This window comes from Cydia amplana, chromosome 5 (genome assembly GCF_948474715.1).
Source record: "Cydia amplana chromosome 5, ilCydAmpl1.1, whole genome shotgun sequence".
Classification (NCBI taxonomy): domain Eukaryota; kingdom Metazoa; phylum Arthropoda; class Insecta; order Lepidoptera; family Tortricidae; genus Cydia; species Cydia amplana.
Window position 1 is genome coordinate 15,235,869 of NC_086073.1, and position 19,363 is coordinate 15,255,231.

General features: G+C 38.4%; 1 protein-coding gene across 1 annotated transcript in view; it reads left to right on the plus strand.

The window, feature by feature from the left end:
* The first annotated feature begins 2,049 nt into the window (after positions 1–2,049).
* LOC134648261 (serine/threonine-protein kinase fray2) overlaps positions 2,050–19,363 on the plus strand; it is a 71,402-nt gene continuing 54,088 nt past the window's right edge. Inside the window, exons 1-2 of the mRNA XM_063502750.1 lie at positions 2,050–3,291; positions 12,143–12,367. Of these exons, the coding sequence (XP_063358820.1) occupies positions 2,962–3,291; positions 12,143–12,367 (555 nt within the window). The 5' untranslated portion in view covers positions 2,050–2,961. The remainder of the gene's footprint in view (positions 3,292–12,142; positions 12,368–19,363) is intronic.

The window sequence follows — 19,363 nt, forward strand, 5'->3', positions numbered from 1 at the left end:
GTAGTTTTGTGGGTCTCTGTATATATATATATGTAGGTTCCGCGTGATCGTTGCTTTTTAGTACTACAGGTTACGCCCATAGAAGGATCTAACGGTCCATAAACCAAATGTATTTGTGTACGTGTTTTGCATCGAAAAATGACGCGCGGTTATGGCAGCGCGAGGTGCTGCCATATAGGCGTGGAATGTCAGCGCTCCAGAAGGGACCGTATTCAGCGCACGGCGCAGAGAGGACGCTGACTCCTCAGGACACTCCACCCTGCTGTCGTCGCCGCTGTGTTCTACCTCGAATACTAATACGCCTTCCATTGTGCGTCCAAACCCAGACGTTCGCCTTCGCGGCCCAACGAAAGTTTTGTAACGCCTTTGTCTTGCTGACTTTCGCGATCGCTAACTGGAACATTCTTTTGACGGATTGCCTGTAGCGCTCCGAATGAGTTTTTTGTGGAGGCTCTTGACAGTTATTGATACCAACTTTTTTCGAATAAATAGTTTCAAGAAGCTAGCAAAACCTCTATTCATGAGTCTTTATACATACACGTTGGCTATCTCAATGTATCTATCACTAAGCTATTACATAGAAATACCTTGTCTAAACGTTCGTAACTACAGTAGGTACGTTACCGTAATTCGGGGTGAGTAGGTTTCGCGGGGGGAGTTGGCTTGCGAATCCAGAATTTCTTTTTTGAGTAGTTACTTTAATTTTTGGGCTTATGTTGCTCTCAAAGTAATTTGATTATATTTTTAGACATATTTTTTCTTCTTTTCGCAACACTAAGCTCCCTAATCATACAATTTTGAAACACAAATTCACTCTCAAAGTTGATGCTCGAAATCGGCGGATTTTTAGTTGATTTTAACTTTGATTTTAAGTGATGTTTACCAAAGTAAGTGTTCATATACTATTCGGATATCGTTTATATACTTACATGGCTTATTGGAAACAGAAAAACATATGTTATATTTTCATTATTTATTATGGTTTTAACTTAGTAAACAATCCAACCGCATTTGATGATTTTTATGGGGTGAGTAGGTTTGTACTGTGGGGTGAGTTGGCTCGACAACGGGGACAGTTGGCTCACGAATGGGGAGAGTTGGTGTTACGAACGGGGTGTACCGGCTTGGTAGAGGGGGGAGATGGCGTTCGTAGTTCAGGGTTGTCGATTTACATAAGTAGTCAAAAGTGCCTTACATTATGTCTTCGTTGGTTATTTTTTTGAAAACTGCCCCCAACCCTTAAAGGGGGGGGTGAAATTATAACGCGAGCGAAGCCGCGGGCAAAACCTAGCACGTCATAAACATAAGGGTCACTACTTATCGAAAACATTAAGCTGGTTCAAATAGGAGCATAAATAAAACATAAATTTGCTACATTAATAAAAAAAATCTCTTGACAAGTCGAGCTATTGTCTTAATCCAAAAGTGGCAACCCTAGCAATTTTTCCAACTCACCCCTTTGGTAAGCCATCTCACCCCAACTACGGGGTGAGCTGGTTTTGCCTACTATTATGCATTTTTCGTAGAAACTATGCAATGTAGCAACAAACTATCATTGACAAAATAAAATTCATACCTCCGGAACACTTTTTTTGTATATAAATCAATGTGCCACATATAAAAATAAACTTTTATCTAGGTTTGAACTTCGATTTCGCGCCAACTCACCCCGAATTACGGTACCAGATATTTTATTCAGTAGAGTATATTTAGCCGTTATACGGAACGATGGCGATGCCGGGGTCCGCTCGTATTTGCATAATTTGTAGATCGCTGGCGTGGCGCGAGATGGCAAGGCAATAGGAATGCGTTGCGTTACTATGAATATGCACTGCTGTTGTCAGCGCCGCGAGTTTCGATGCGTTGCGCCGCAGCGGCCGGCACGGCAGGCGGCGGCTGGCTTCATATTATTCCCATCGATTATTAAGCGCAGACGAAGCAAACGCTCAGGCGAACCGGTATAACTGTGACATGAAGACCCTTAATAAATAAGCGTTGTCGGAGAAATCGGTTACACTGGTTCTTCTCCTGCACTCGGTGAGCGATTGGAATACCACCTCTGCTGCACGCTCCGCTGGCGTCCACGCCGCCCGCGCACTTCGACTGCCCCCGCGTTCCCTTGCGAAAAAATCATAATGCAATCACCAGGACGGCCGGTGTGGAACGCTCAACAACCACTCGCAACACCCGGCCAGTCTGTAATTCAATGCGTCGAAACTCACACGCCGTCCATCACGATGATGGCTTAGTCGGACCGGGAAACTGATTTCTCTTCAGGTGGCCGCTGAAGTGGAAATTGTCCGCGTGGTGATCGCCTCTGAAAACCGTTGGATGCTCGAATTCAGTGACGTGTACTTTTACTTTTTGTCGTTTTGTGCCGCCGCTTCGAAAACACTGGCTTGCACTTTCTCGCTTTACTGCTAATGTTAACATTTGCGTAATGCGATGTTCCACAATCGCCAAGGTTCGATGTACCTACCGCGAAATATGTAAAACGGACTATAAGAGTAATACGGCGATTCGTTGACCGAGATTCTCCCAAAAAGTAATTTGTGTAATAGGTGGCCAAATCACCTGGAGTTCATTAGCGGCCTTTATCGTCGGGACAATTGTCCATCAAAAACAAATTAATTCTTTACGCGTATCGGCCGTGTCCGGTGGAGGTTGCTTTCGAGTGTTGTTGTTTTCGAGGTGTCTTTCTATCGCGAACAGTGGCCTGGTTCACTCGTTGCCTGCTACCTACCGCAAACTGATGGTAGCCGATTACTGTGCGTTATCATTCAAGTGTTGATTTTATAAATGGAATTGTGTTGCTCAATTATCATCCATTAGTGATAAGAGGCTTAATGAAGTTTGTAGGTTTTTAAAATAGATATTAGTGTGAATTCATTGCCAGTGTGATGAGGTGATCTGTGTATAGTGCTACCGCTGTGCAAGTGAAACCTAGAAGTGTTTCGGAATATGTGGGGGGCGGCGGTATCCAATCCGCCGCATTATCATTATGTTCAGGGGCCGGGCGGGCCCATGCCTCAGGTCGGACCGAATGGCCCCATGCTGCTGGGGCCGAATGGTTCCATGATGGCGGGCCCTAACGGACCAATCTTAGGTCCTAGGCATTTGAGACCGCAATCCTCATACTCTCTACCTCATGGCAGCAATGGGCCTGGTCGGTGGGGTTGGTCGGGCAGTCACGCCTCGTCCTTCGACCGCAGGCAACTAAAAGTGCCTCCACAACCTGCTAGACCAGCGCCCGTGCGCCCTACTCAGGCTAGGCAAGGAACTGCTAACAATGTAAGTAGCCAATTATAAACACTACGAAACAGATTTCTTGTAAACTATGATAATTTCTAAAGTGTTTCACCTGACTGCAGCTATCTATTGTAGACTGCGTTACTGCGTGCCGTTGCCGTGTCCTCGCACAATATGCGTGCGCTGTGCTGTTTCGTATCGCCATAATTTATTTCCTCGTCTCTCGCAACGCGTGTCCGATGTCTGCGCGCGCGTCACCCGACACGAACAAGTTTCTCTATTATCGACAAGTTACTTTCTCAACTTCTTATCTCGCTTCTCGATTGTTTTTAAATCTGCATTTTATTACATCCGCTATAAGACTGCTGTTGCAATGATCACAGTCATGTTTAAGAGAGATACGAGCTTTCTAAGGTTAACTGCAGATATTCAATCAAGGCTTCTGTATAACTACTATTATAAGTAAATGAAATGCGTTGAAGACCGCAGCTATTTGCAATGAAAAACCCAAAGGTGTCGCGTGCATCATCAAGTCATTATCACGACTTTCATTACGATCAAATTTCACGTCCAGCTTAACTTTAGTCGCTGTAATAGAACTGCCTCGTTAAAGATTTTCTCACGAATCCCGTGCCTGTCCTCGTCAGCTTCAATGTTTACTTATTTACGTAACTCTTACAGAGGCTCGACAAAAAAATCACGTATTCGTTGAGCACATTCCAATAGCCCTTTTATAGCGAGCCGGCGTAAGACGATTTCCTATATAGGGTAGGATCTAATGAATAGCAAATGCAGTCGTAACCGAGGCTGTTCTCTTTACGGAAAACGAACTCTGGCGCAAAGGCGACTGAACTAAATATTGCATTTCGTAGGCTACTATGAAGTATCTGACCAAGTATGGGATTATATATTATTTACATGTTTTGTATAGATAAACTTGTAGCATTTTAAATGAACTGCAATGCAATGAAAGGAATTGGGGCAGAGTATTAGGTACAGACAATTTAAATGTTTTATCTTTTGTGTCTAACTATAACTGCAATGGTTAAATAGTAGTTTATGCAACAGTGATATAATAAGGGTTCTTAAAATTCAAGGGTCGAAGTTACAAAACGAGACGTAGTCGAGTTTTGTAAAAAAAGACCCGAGAATTTTAAGAACCAATTATGAGCTGTTGCATACATTACTTTTTCTATGACAGCTGCAGCAAAAAAAAAAAAAAAAAAAAGTTATTATTAAAAAAAAGAGTTATTATTTAAAAAAAATTGAGTTATTATTTAAAAAAAATTGAGTTATTATTTAAAAAAAAAAAGAGTTATTATTGTAAATGAAAACATACCTCTTTCAATCAAGATGATCGGAACTTGTATCTTTAAAAAAAATAAAGCAGTTGTATTATACTCATAAGATGACTGCTAGCAGTCATCTTATGAGCCTATAGACAAAGCATTCAAATGACATTGCTTTAGATATCACTGTCAGTCATTTAATTGACACATTTAAGTGCTGGAGTAGAAAAAGTATTTAACGAAATTCTTCGATGTTATTCTTTTCAAGCCTGATAGGTAGTTTCTGATTTGGCAATTTGGTTAAGGTTTTGATCTTGTTATTTTACTACCTGTAGATAACTACGCGGCGTGCCGGCGTGTCAAAGTATCATAATAAAGGGTATCATAACAAATCAAAACAAATTGGTAAATCAGAACCGGCCTCTGGGCCATACATACAGTGTTAAGTATTATCATAATAAGTATTTTTAAACTGATCTATGTCGTTGCAGCTTTCTACAGTTTATAAAAACTCTTTAGTAATTTAATAGTTTTGTAAAGCTTTATAAGTCTCCCTACATTATTATGATAAAATGGATCTTCCGCCTTACGCAACTTTATTTATAAATAAATAATTTGAGCCTATATGCGTCCCACTGCTGGGCACAGGCCTCCTCTCATGCGCGAGAGGGCTCGGGCTATAGTCCCCACGCTAGCCCAATGCGGATTGGGGACTTCACATACACCTTTGAATTTCTTCGCAGATGTATGCAGGTTTCCTCACGATGTTTTCCTTTACCGAATAGCTAGTGGTAAATATCAAATGATATTTCGTACATAAGTTCCGAAAAACTCATTGGTCAGGATTTGAACCCGCGACCTCCGGATTGAAAGTCGGGCGCTATATCCACTCGGCCACCACCGCTTTATTTAATATAATAACGGTTATGTCGATCTTGCTAACCCTGCTTTGAATTACTGTAGGGCTCATATCATAACTCATAAACATTATTTTAGTCAATCCGTAGGTTCCTACATAGTTGGACGAAGTTGGTTATCTAGTCAATGACGCACTGGATGTTTAGATAACATTCTTATCCTTTATGGTTGTTGATTTTGTGATTGGCGATAAAATAAAACGTTACGCGACAGTAAATCAATAAACCTCTAGATAATGAAGTGTGATCTATTTAGCATAAATTAGAGAAAGATTGATATTTAGTATAGTCTTTATTTTATTGTTAACACGCTTTTATTAGGTCGACCTGTATGTAACTATGTAATGGAATGGAAGTTAAATTTGATCTACTTCCCGGTTTCCGATTCAGCTGAAATTTTGCATACACATGTAAGTACACACACGGGTGACAATGCAATATTATGGTACCATCGAGCTGATCTGATGATGGAGACAGGAGGTGGCCATAGGAACTCTATGATGAAACAACGCAACCTAATTGTGTTAGGGGTTTCTAGAATTGTCTCGATGAGTATTACTTATCTGTCGTAAGAAAAGTACAGTCAGCGATAAAAGCGTGTACCAAAAATGAAATTTTTGCCAAAAACTTATTCTAATTTACATCTTACTATAGCGTTCAATCTGCACACGGTGTAAGTACAAGAAGAATAGCCTTAATTAAAACAAAAAAAATCTAATAATACCTAAACTACAACGCTAACACCGTGCAACCGCACTGCTAACATGATTTAGGTACATATTAGCAATGAGCAGTTGCTGATGAGGCCGAGATGTGAACGTCAAATGTGTATTCCTGATCTATCTATCTTTATCTATAATTGACGTGCTATGCCAAAAAATACAAAGATCACGACTAATTGAATACCTCCTCATTTAGTTCGTTAATATCTTTTATATTTAGGTATGTCTTTCTCGTTACCAGCATACCTAACCATTGCATCTGACCGTGGTTATATAAGTTAGTCACTCGCCGTTGCCGTATTCTGACAGAGGGCTTATCGCACAAAAATAGCAACTTTATCGCACGCCTCTTATCTCACAATTAGATGGATACGCGTGGATTAGCAATATCGTGCATTCCATTGCGATATTTCATTATACATACCTGTGGAATATTTACATTTCCGATTTTTTTTATGATGTTATCGTTAGGTACGGATTTTTGGTAAATTTCAGACGGGTAGAAACGCTGTAACGGTCAAGTTTTAGCCCCTACAAATAACATATGAAAGTGACAATTTGGTGAGCAGCGTATGCTCAAATGCGGTTTTAAATATCCCATCTTTATATGTATTATCATCCTATGTTTATTAATGGGTATTAATAGGTACTGTAGGTGCTCTAACAATGCATGTAATTCCCTGTGCTCATGTCTACGTGACTTAACGCGTTTTCTGCGTGTTGTGTGCCATTATTTCAATTGGCTTATCCTCTTATTAAATCATAACTGCCTACTTGAGTGGTGTGATTAATCGACCTTTTAACGTGAGCAAATCGACTTGGCAGGTACCTATCTGTTTGCGTAACTTATTCATTAATTAATTTTATCTGTCACCGCACTGCAATTACTTCACGCACGATTACTCGCAAATGTCAAATACTGCGAAATGTTATGACCCATTTCAGATAACTTTTTTGTATCTTTTATTTTCAAGCTTTCTCTTATTGCTGCTAATATAAAAGTTTTGATGAGCTGGCTCTATTAAAGCCAGTCTTGTTAATCTTCAGGCATTATTAACTTTTGTAAAACAAAACTTAGTTTAGAGTCCGAACGTTTTCGCCGCCATCTAGATCCGTCGATTAACATTTTTGTAATTCCACTCGCAAAAAGTTCACGATTTTTATGGTTTCCGCATTTAAATTCTGCTTGGTGCTAAATTCTCATATCTAAAGATTGTTCCTACGGAATTAGCTGCGACTTTTTGTAGCCCTCTCTAAAATTGCTCTCCCAAACTCAATAAGCCTTTTTGTTCGCGCCGCGATGAGCCGTTCACTTTATCATCCCCTTTAGGACCCTTTACGCGCGGAATTTTTAAGAGGATGTAATGATGTTACGTCCTTTCTCCTTTATTATGCCCATTTTACGCTCGGTCTACCCTCTGATTAAATTCTATCCCACGTATATATTTTGACAAGCTTTAAACTTCTACTAACTTAACTTGAAATCCTACCACCATATACGTGTATTTTGCTAAGCTTTTTATTTTAATTCTTCGTTAAAGCTGATACCTCACACCAAGAAGTTTCTCATAATTTTTGGCGTAGCAATGTGTTTTGCGCGCTAGCAACAGTTTTCAGAGCAGTATTGGAAAACAGAACTTATGAAGTGACTGTGATGGTCATTTATGTTACGGGCGACTTAAAAAGTAGAAAAAATATTTTTTCTACTCCCGTACTTTTATTTGTCATTTAAAGGGTCGTGCATATACCTTTAAAACCCTACCTTATAGTTGTCAAGACAAGTCTTTAGTCTATTCCCCAAAAAAGAATTTGTGCATACACGCAGTAACTTTTTGGCGTTTTTACGATACTTCGTGTAATGATCACTTAAAAAATATTGTAATTTCATTCATTCATTCTTTTCCCGCCAGTACCCTTTCACGCGATTTTATTTACCTAACTCATTGTCTTATTATTTGCTTCCGTGTTTATGATAAATTAATATTAAATAAAAACCCCTTACGCATTCTACCAAAAAAATCAAATCTCAAACATGTAACACTCCTCTTTTTGCGTCGGGGATTAAAACAAAAGCTTTTGTTCCACATTTGCGACAATTCCAAAATTACATATTATGCGACTTAGAACTTTGATGAATTTAGTTGTTTCAATCTAAATCAGCAAAATGGAACCCTGACCCACCAATGAACCACGTCAAATTAACAAATACTAAGAGATTTTATACAATTACTTAAGTTTACGTTACTTAGCCATAGTTCAACGGTAGGTAGGTCAGGGTTTTGTTTTGCCGGGTATCTGTCGACGAACTTTTTTACCGGCTAGTATTTTATTATTTTCGCCGCCGTGCCGGCAAGTGCTGCATCTTAATCAGTATGCGGCATAGGACTACGCGATTTAAAAGGCCAAAGATTCACGCCTCAATATGCACTAGCTGCATCCTCATCACCAGTCCGGTCACGTCTCCGCAACTGTGTCTCGTGCCTCTATCTCTATGCGCGCTCTATCTCGAACCAATCTCGAAGGTACACGTGCTTTGCCAACACTCTTTCAATGAGACAAAACAATTTAATTTGCCTAGTTTCCTGTAGGTAAATTTTATTATACATATTCGTTCGTAAGAATGAGAACAAGCTAAAACTTATGTTATGGTTCTTTTAAGCATTTTTCATTGAGAAACAAGAAAAGGGGGTGTGTTTAGATGATCAAATTGTGACGTCTTTATGTCTTATAGTGCAACGTCCATATTTAGTGACAAATAGTTTTCTAGTTTCATACAGTTACATACAATACTTTTGTTACAGTTAAGTGACAACATCTATTATTTTCTATTTCCTTAACCTTATAAGGAAGGGTTTCGTTTTCTATTGTACCAATTACTTAGGCAACGTTGAATCTATTGATTAAATAACTTGAATAAAAGGTTATTGTGTGCGCGCACGTATAGTTGTCTACATACTTACCTATAGTGTTTACTGCGTCTATTCTCGCGTGTCCTATTAATTCCGAGGAATGTTCACTTTCTACGCTGCGCGTTCAATCAGCTTATCACTAGTACTTTTATGGGTTCTATTACCTTGTCGTGCAGTAGGGGCACTACAGTAAACCCACTTAATATGATATTATTTCTCGCGCTATACTATACACCATTTAACATTGGTCCGACGCTTTCCGGCTTAAGGCGAGTTTTTGGCGCGCGGTTCCTGTTCCTTTAGAATCTTCTTTTACTGTAGGTATTTTTCGCCGACAATGCTGGTCCAACACACAGTACTTGTATATTGTATATGCACGTTGACGCTAGGTACCATCGTCACTTATCAACGGAAACGGACAGGAAACTGTCAGTGTCAGGTGTCAATCGTCAGTAACCTCTACACATATTATACAGTCAGCCAGTACAGTCTTTTCTACAATCTACCACGCTATAAACAATTTAACACAAATTAGTGTAATGTAGTGTGCATTTGCATTAAAATGTACGTGGGATGTGCATTGTGTATGTGTTTACGTAAAAGCGTCACGTATAGACCAACGTTTGGCTGCGTCGGCGCGCGGGCGCGGCAAAGCCTGAGACAGATCACTATTTACCGCTGGATGGAGCATAATAAGACTATACTCGCACTCACATATATTCAGACTACTAAAGGATCATATTTTAGATACACGAAAAAAAAGAAAGTGTCAAAGTAATTCAATACCAAGATCAGCCAAAATCATAGAGCAAAAATTTGCATACTATACTATACATAACATACGTTGCATACTATGTATTACTGGGCCGTGAAGCGGATCGCCGCAACCTACTCCGTTTTATTCTCCTATACCTCGATAATTACCCAAAGCAATTATTTGTAATTTTTCGCGCACATGTTGTAAATCACTAAATGTAGACTTAAGTAGTAATCGAGCGCATGTCGTCGTATATTCTTCTCAGTGCATGGTCTAGCAGCTAGTGGTAGGTAATCGATGTCCGGAGCCTTGACTCGTGCGGCAATGCCGGCAATGTCAGCTAAATGCCAAGAGGTCTCGCATTCAACTTTATCAGAATCTATATGACGCGGTAGAGTAAAAATATACTTACTGTAGAACGAGGGGTTATTCAGGATAATACCAGCATAAGCGTCAAGTCACTAAGCATGAAATAATTATTTATTTCAGGAACTAAAGTAAATAAATCTATTCTATTTCTTCGGCCAAGCAAGGGTCAATTATGCTTGAAGTTTGAGCAGTTTTAAAAGAAGCAGGCACTTTTATGCTTAAGTTATACTAAAATTTAATTATAATGTCTCCTATAAGTACGTCTAGTTTTACAGCGGACTGACGTGTTAATTAATTTCAAGTAAAAATGCCTCTTGGTAAAATTTTGGCCTAGATCGAGTACAAAAATGTCGTCAGTTGTATAAAACCTTTATTCACAAGTTAATCCACTAAAATGTAGTGGACCAAAATAGCCTTTTCCCATACATTGACATACAAAAATATGTGGAAGTTCCTGACGGACACTTGTTAAGAAGGGTAAAGAATAGATCAATCACTTTATTTGGGATAAAACGACTGTAAAGGCCTTCAATTATATACTTAAGGGCAATGAAAGCTCTCTTTGTATACAGATTGCGTGGGACTATTTAGAAATTTACTTATTTAAACTTAATTGTACAAAATATAAACAACAATGTAAAAATACCAAATGGCATTCTGTACTGTACTAGTCAACCATAGGGCGGAACAGTAAAGTTGATTCAATGAATTTAAATTCTCAACTCCAGCTCCGTCTCGCAATCACGCATGCAGCGATTAGTAGGTATTTATCCCTCCGTATGTTTTCGGTTCTATCTTGTACTACACAAATAATACCTACACATGAAAAAAGTTACCATATACCCTTTGACATTTTTCGCTTCAAAAAATTTATAAAACTATTATCCGGGTTGGTTGTGTGTATGAACTATGAATATTTTATACCGCTCCATGAATAAATCGATCACCGCTTCGAACATCCTATTACGTAGAAAGAACCGTTATACAATTTATACATGTACCAGTACGCGAGTGTTTATTACATTCAAATCGAAGACAATTCAATAATGAAGATTGTCAATCGCCATACAAATCGCGTTCCTTGTCATAATTCTAGATGATGTCAACCATCACATTTTATGATTTGCATAGCGGTTTGAACTCTGGAGGCCGATTCTAACTAAAATTTTGATGTCATTTTGTTACCATGCCTTTGCGTCTCGCTCGCGTCTACACACAACACATGAAGGAATGAGTACCTACATGTAGGAATGAGTATACGAGCGAAATGCATGCGGATTTACGGTGGGATTCAGAACTGGGGTCAAAGCGTCTTATAAAATATGTATATTTATGTATAGGTATGTTATGTATCTACAACAAAGACAAGGAACGTAGTTTTGTATTGAGACTACCAGTCTTTGTTATTTACGTGTCTCTGATTAAACTTCAAAAGACTTAGCATTGATTAATTACGATGCATGATTTGCGTTGTGGCTTGTCATGGTTGGAAACAAGCTTTGGATCTAATTGAAAATTAGTACCAATTTTCTTAGAATACACAATGCCTATGCTAACAAATTGCTGTGTTGGTTGTAATTTCATTTTCAACAAACTTATACGTGTATGCGACCTAAATATATTGAAGCCATCGCTGTCTGTTGCACCACGCTCGAAACCCACACTAAACAGATTATCTGCAGAGAGCTAATCTGTGGTTAACGCATTCGTGGCGTATATTCATAGAAACAATGATCAAACAATCACAAGGATATATTGGAAAGGTTGGCGTTTTCTATGACTGTTTCTAGTAGTTTAGGTTTAGTAATCTCGGTATCAACTTAAGACCAACACAACCCTCTTACCTGACCCTGACACACTTCTGTTCTGTTTGTTTGAATGAATAGTTTAACACATTCAATCAATTCATTTTCTTGTTTCTTATTTTCAGAAGGTCGATCCCGAGCTGATCTTCACGAAACAAGAGAAGATCGGCAAGGGCTCATTCGGCGAGGTGTTCAAAGGCGTCGACAACAGGACGCAGCAGGTGGTCGCCATAAAGATAATTGACTTGGAAGAAGCCGAAGATGAAATCGAAGACATACAACAGGAAATCATGGTGCTGTCGCAGTGCGATAGCCCGTACGTCACTAAATACTATGGATCCTACTTAAAGGTAAGCCTAGTAAACCAGATATTCCTTATGACTATGTTCGGCTCCATCAGCAGTGATTAACATAAGTTCTATCCTTTTCAGACATTCTATGTTTATACCGTAGAGTCCGTTTAAGCGTTATATTAAACGTCAGATTCAGATTCTCATATATATTTGACTTTAATGGTGACACTTTTATAGTTTGTTACTGTCTGTGCACAGGCAGAGCTATCTTGGTGCGATTCTTGGGCGTCGCACTATTCTATGCCATAAGTTTTATCTCATACATTTGGGTCCGTATATTAGTTATACCGTTTATCTTTTCATAAAAGAACGATCAATGGATTTGCTTGCGACATCGTTATCTTTTTTCTTAACTACAATTCTTTCGATATTCCTTCCAATGGACTAAATCTATTTATAAAACTGACTATTTTATGTTACATTTTCCCCGTTTACGCGCCTATGCAATGGAAGTAGGTTTCCGTGTCTAGTGAAGTACATCGGATATTCAAAGTCCGTACCCGGCTTCATGGAGTCCGATAACGTGTAAGGCTAGATTGCATCGCGAGACAAACCGCGTAGAATACATCAGGACTGCAATTCCCTTAGTTTACTGCCCAAAGACGCCAGCATAATGTTGACTGTATTTACGATTAGCTTTTAAGGATTTCGTGGTCACAGTTACACTGGTTCAAATCACTTCAACCTGGTTTGAATAAGCCACGGGAATGTATAAAGCGTTATCGTGACGGTCTCGCTGCGTGCGGTATCAATCATTGTCTGGGTAATGGGGTTGTATACGTTGAGGAACTAGCACTGATCATACGCTCTGAATTCATCAATTTACGACCCTTCGGATTTGACGGGCTCTATAATAACTATGTACAGCGCTTTTCGCTAGTAATGTATGTGTGCTATTTATTCCATTTAACAAAAAAATCAGTACTACTGGTTTTTTTATTTACGAGACATAAACACATTACATCTGGGCAAACATACGGTACGTATTCGAATCTAAAAACTCCCGAAGGAATATCCGAATTTAGTGGAAATTCCTCCGCAAGTCGTTTAGTTGTTTGTTTTGTAACTGATTCCCCGAATTCGTACGGTTGGTACCTATTGTCTGATAAACCCAATCATTTTTAAGGCTTAAACTAACCGTGATAGAAAATACCTACGCATCATCATATTTGCATAGCTGTTGTTCATGACATTGTGTCGCCTACTTTTGTTTGAAGAGCAACTTTGTTTAAGCATAGTTATTTATTAAACTGAATGTGTTTTTGACGTCTATTGTGATTCTTTTTTCTTGAACACGATTCTTTTTTCTTGACTTGCATGCGTGTGTGTATGTGTTGCCAAAAATTTATGATGATATATTTGGTTAGCTTCTGTGCGATATACGTATGTATAATCCTTTGGATTTCGACGCAGGAATTTAGTCCGACCGATACTTTAAGGAGCTTATCGACATAATAATTTAAAAATAAAACAACTTTTTGTGCCATTGAGAAGGCATGTGGTTTAGTAATATTTGCATATAACCTAAAATGTACACAGTTCCGTTTACGTGGGATTGCTGCCATAACGTAAACGTAACGATCCATTTGATTGCCAAGAAATTTGTAGCCAAGTTACCTCTGAGAACGTTCAACCGAACGCGTTTTCGTTTGCGTGTCGTACCGGTGGAGTAAAACGGTGTCCGTCACGAACTCTGCGGGGTCAGAACACGACACAAACACGAACCGGTTGGACGTTTAGACCCACTACATTCACAAGGTGGGCTGTTATTTGCAATAGCCTACCGAGGTACCGAGCTTGCGCCTGAGGCGTACCATTATATAAGTCACATAGGTAGTCAAATGTTTAACATTGATAGTATAGGGAATATTCCTATTATTTATATTCATATATTTGACCCACCTTCCAGCGAAATTGAATGGACTGATATCGTAAAAAAAACTTAAAAATGTTGTTACAAAACTGATTCGCTTTACTTGTTCAATAAGCGTTGAGAATAACAACTCAAGAGCTTACTAGATCTACGTTTATCGCCAAATCTTACTAAGAAACATTTTGATGGGATAATTAGTTAGTCAATTTGGCTAATCGACTTTTAAATGGACATTTCATTTATTTAAGTGGTACAGGACTTTGTGTAGACGGTAGGAGGAAATATTAATTATAACTCGCAATATTTGATCGTTATCATATTTGTGGTATCAAAATATATTGTGAAATATTCATGGAACTAATTAGGTATTGTTGCTACCAAGTGGCTAATTAGATGCATTCTTATTCTTTTATTCTCAATTCAACAAAGTTTAATTCAGGATGGTTAGTTAAAAAAAAAACTTTAATTCAGACAAAAGTCCATAGAACAATAACGTAAAAAATAAAATAAGCCCAAGCTCGACGACTGCAGCATGAGATCAGCACCCTGATACCGAATTTACAGAAATATGTAATACATATTGAGCTTGATAGTGTTACATACTATGTAACACCATCAAGCTCCAGCTCGATCAATCGCACTGGTTTAAACTTACCTAAAATGATTTAAATAAGAAAAATAGTAAAAGCTTAAGTGAGTATATATTTAAGACATTGTGTTAAAGAGATGTCGATAGTTGTTTAGCCAACTTGATCATACCCAAACCTATAGAGTTCAATTGGAAGCGGGACACCGGCAACACATAACATTAATCATACTCCGTTTTCATTCTTCATGCTTGACAAGATGAGTAGGTAAAGGCTCGTGGGCGGTAACGCAAACGAATTTACTAACAACAACACTGTACTTCAATTGTTCTCTGCCGATGTTTAGTTTTTAGGAGGCCTTTCTATTATAGAGCTGAGAAAGAAATACGGGATTACGGGAACAATGAAAACGATAAGAAGTCAATTTCCGAAAGTACTTTGTCATTATTACGTTTGAAAACCGAGAGTCTAGAATGTGTGGCGTTCTGCCAGGAAAGAGTATTGTCTGGACAGTTATGATCGATACTCAGTTCTTTATTATCCCACACTCTGACCGTCACAAAGCTACGATTGCTTTGTGTTCGCGTACATCAGCAACAGACTGGTAAAGGATGCAAAGAAAATTACGCCTTTGTCCTACTGATGAAAACTGGTATTCATTTTGTGCACTGTTTTTAATTACTTTTCGTTTATTTTTCTTTTGCAACGGTTGCAATATAAGACCACCGCCATTATCATGGTGATCAAATGCAGTTAAATTTACTTTCAGGACCATTTTTCTTGGAAATATTTCTCTGAGTAGAATTTCATTTCAAGCACATAAATATTCTTTCGCATGTTCCGCTGCACTGTTCATAGTCCTGTTTAACTTTCATGCTTTTCTCTTTTATTCTTTTATAAATTTACAATTCTGAGAGGAAAATGATTCAATATCTAACTGCCTTTTTCGTTATTGGTTGCTATTTACGTAAATAGCAACCAATAGCTATGTTACTACAATTAGCCCTAGCATTAGTCTATGCTGTTAATTTGATGTTGACTACTACGAATTTCCTACGTACCTATAGGTACAAAACTGCCTTTGTCTCAAAAATTTAGCACACTAATTTAATTTAATATTCATTTCGTTTATTTAATCCCTCATCCAATTTATGAATCAGATGCCAAGCTTGCCCGCGTAAGTAAATTCATACAGAAAAAAAAAAACAAAAAAGTTGTGACAGTTTCGCTTTGACATGCGGAAGCGTAATGGTTTGATGTGTTGCATTTCCCCGCTTTGTGTACCGGCGGCACTGCACGTTGCTATTGCAATCTTGACACACTTTCCAATGATGTTGTTATGCGTATACCTTGCAAAATACAATCTAGCGTTTGCATGCCGTATCTACTTAAATTTGCAACATCCACACCTATGTACAATTTATTTATAGGTAGATTTTTATGGTTTGGACAATAGTAGTGTGTATACGTATGAATTTCCTTATGTAGGTATAAAATATCAAATTTTCCCTTATTTAGTTTTGTTACGGCTAACATATCAGCGTAGGAATACCGTGTAGGTGTGGTTACAAATGTCAAGCTCATTTTAGGGTAAAAACCGAAAATAGATATGTCGGCGTATCGAGGCTTGATACACGAGTTCGAGTTAATAACAGATGGGAAGGAGACATATAGCTTCATTAGTAAATGGACTAAGTGTCGGCACACGATCATGTTTTTGGATTTTCCCTTCTTCAATGGACAAACTTGGCCCATTTGTCACCTAAAATTAGCTTTACTGCAGAACTTTGTTGCTGAACATTAGCGGTTGCAATGTAGTCCCTAACTTTGAGTATTAATGTGATATCCTGTTCGCGGTCCGTGAGCTTGTATTTGTTATATATAATAATTCCGGAACTGGTTTAGCATACACGAAGATGCTTTTCGTATTCAGCATAATACGAAGTTTGAATAAATTGACGCTTTTGTCGTCAAGCTATAATGCTGTTTGCTTAAGTAAAATGGCAAATAATGAAAATAATAATAAATAATTTACGAAACTGGAAAAATTATTTCATGTCGTGCCGCAGTATGTACATCTATTCTATTCATGTGCGCCGATGACGTGTTGCGTGCCGTGATACAGGTGTACGCGAATCGAGGCCTTCGCAAGTTGTGTGCAGATAGCTTTATGACCATGACTTCTGCGTGACATTGCTTTAACGGCGGCTACTAGGGGCCGCGCTGCGCTCTTGGGCTGTGTTTATTACAATATAAAACTGATTAGACCATTACTTATTCTGTTTGATCGGACTGACTATTGTTTGACTGGCTATTTGGCTTGATGACATTTTAATGGCATTTCAGGTCGATCTGGAATTCACACATTCCGACGGATGATTTCGCCACTATATAACGTTCTATCTAAAGCTACTTTACTATTTGTTAGAATTACCTGTATGTTGTAAATTTCTGCATTAGCGATTTGTTCCACAGGGAAAGCATTGTGTAAGGTTGCGGTTAGTGTCGTAATCGAAATTAGGCCCCTCTTGCGGTTGGCTACAACTTAGTTGTTCTTATATTGCCATTTGCCGACAACTACGCTCTCCAATCCATGCTTAGGTAGGCCAAATGGGTTTAATTTTAATGATAGCGGCAGTGCCAGCACAAACTAATGCTGGTGCCAGTGGTGTTGTAGGTACCTAACTTGCCGCTACATCTTCAACGACTACTTAGCCAGTTTATTACTTTGCGGGTTACGTTCGTAATAGAACTACTCCTATTATATCAGCAGCTAGTCGGTAATGAAATTTATAGTAGCGGGAAACCCATCTATGACATCGCATCTTTTATGAACTTCATTTGCCTATCCCATTATGCCCAATCTGGACATCATCTGTTTTTTCTTGCAGAAACATTCAATACCTATTGTCATTATTCATTTTTTAATAACTTTCAATCATTTTTTAACCAATTAACCTAAAAACCTCTAAATTGGTTACACCATTAGTCGTTATTTCACAATATTAAACAAAACAATGAATGTCGTAACAATTAATTTGCTTACATAAAAATTCTAAACAGAGTTATCAATACAACTACGTACGAGGAAAACATTGATTTCGAAATATACCTATAACTTCATTCATAATTTATGATGGTTAGCATCGATTAATAAATGTTAGTAACACAACACACAGAAATACCTACAACACAAACCTAGGTATGCAGTATGCACCTATAATACATCAGGAAGAAATCAAGACGACTAACGTTTTACGCATAAACTATAGATTATACTAAAACCTTTCCCAAGTTAAGCCCATAAGCCATTAATGAATTTTAACCAGGCTTAAATAACAAGAGCTTTTAGTGGGTAAAATTCTGAATGCGGATCCGCGCAGAGGTGAAGGACGCTGGTGACTCACTAGGGTAGACTACTTACTTTCATAAACTCCTATCTTTAAACTCTTATAGCTATAAAAGCTACCTTGATCTGTACTGCGTAAAGCTCATATTCAATAACCTCTTGGACAAGATATACGATTCTGGAAAAGTTCTTGGCCAGAATGCCGCGAATGTCTATATGTATTTCCACAACGCTGCGTGACGCGAATCGAGCGTTCAACTACAAAACACTAGATGGAATCCGTGGCATTTTATTAACCACATGCCACGTTTTTACCTCCATATATGCCTACAATTTTAACAATACGGGAATTCTGTAAAAATGACTCTGGTACTCGTAACCTACCTATGATTCAATTTAAAAATAGGTAGGTACCTATAACCAACTTATATTTCAGTCCAATTTATCTTTGGCTGATCCCTCACAATGGTATAAATCATATTGCAATCGCATGAGTAGAGCCGGAGCAACTAACCACTTTCGGATCAGCCCTCGTATTTGCGATATAGACCAAGATTATCGAATCGAAGCATATTTAATTGAAATGAAACCGGTCAATGAACACATAATTAGATTAGGTTTGTGAACCGCAATTTGTGCAATTCACGGTCACGTATTTGTACGATCACAACGCCGCGTATAGGTAAACTACAAAACACGGGAACTTTTGCGTAAACAAACGCATTAATTATACGGTCCATTTCCGTTAATTGCTTGGGATTTATTGAGGAAATAAATCGCCTTCTAGTTTTGTAATATTAGCGAAATTTATTATTTTGTCTCCCTCCTTAGGAATTTCCTTTAGCTGAATATCCCGGTTAAAGAAATGTTATAGCCGAGTGTTTGTGATTGTAACTGCAAATAACAACAGCTACTTTCATTAAAACGAATGTGGAATTTTATTTTATATACACGGGATTTACGGTAAATGCCCCTTTAGGGTCCTGCGATGACCATAAAGTGCGCAAGGCCATAGCAGTAAACGCGTTAGGGCTACCTTGACCTCCGCCTCTATGAACACCGCCTGTCAAGGTTCTGCCTTATTGATGTTCGCAGCCATCCCATTACGCCGGGGCTCTTTAACCCTGGCGTAAACGGCGATTGTCTTCCTCCAATATTAAAGATAAAACGGATTACTTTTCGCC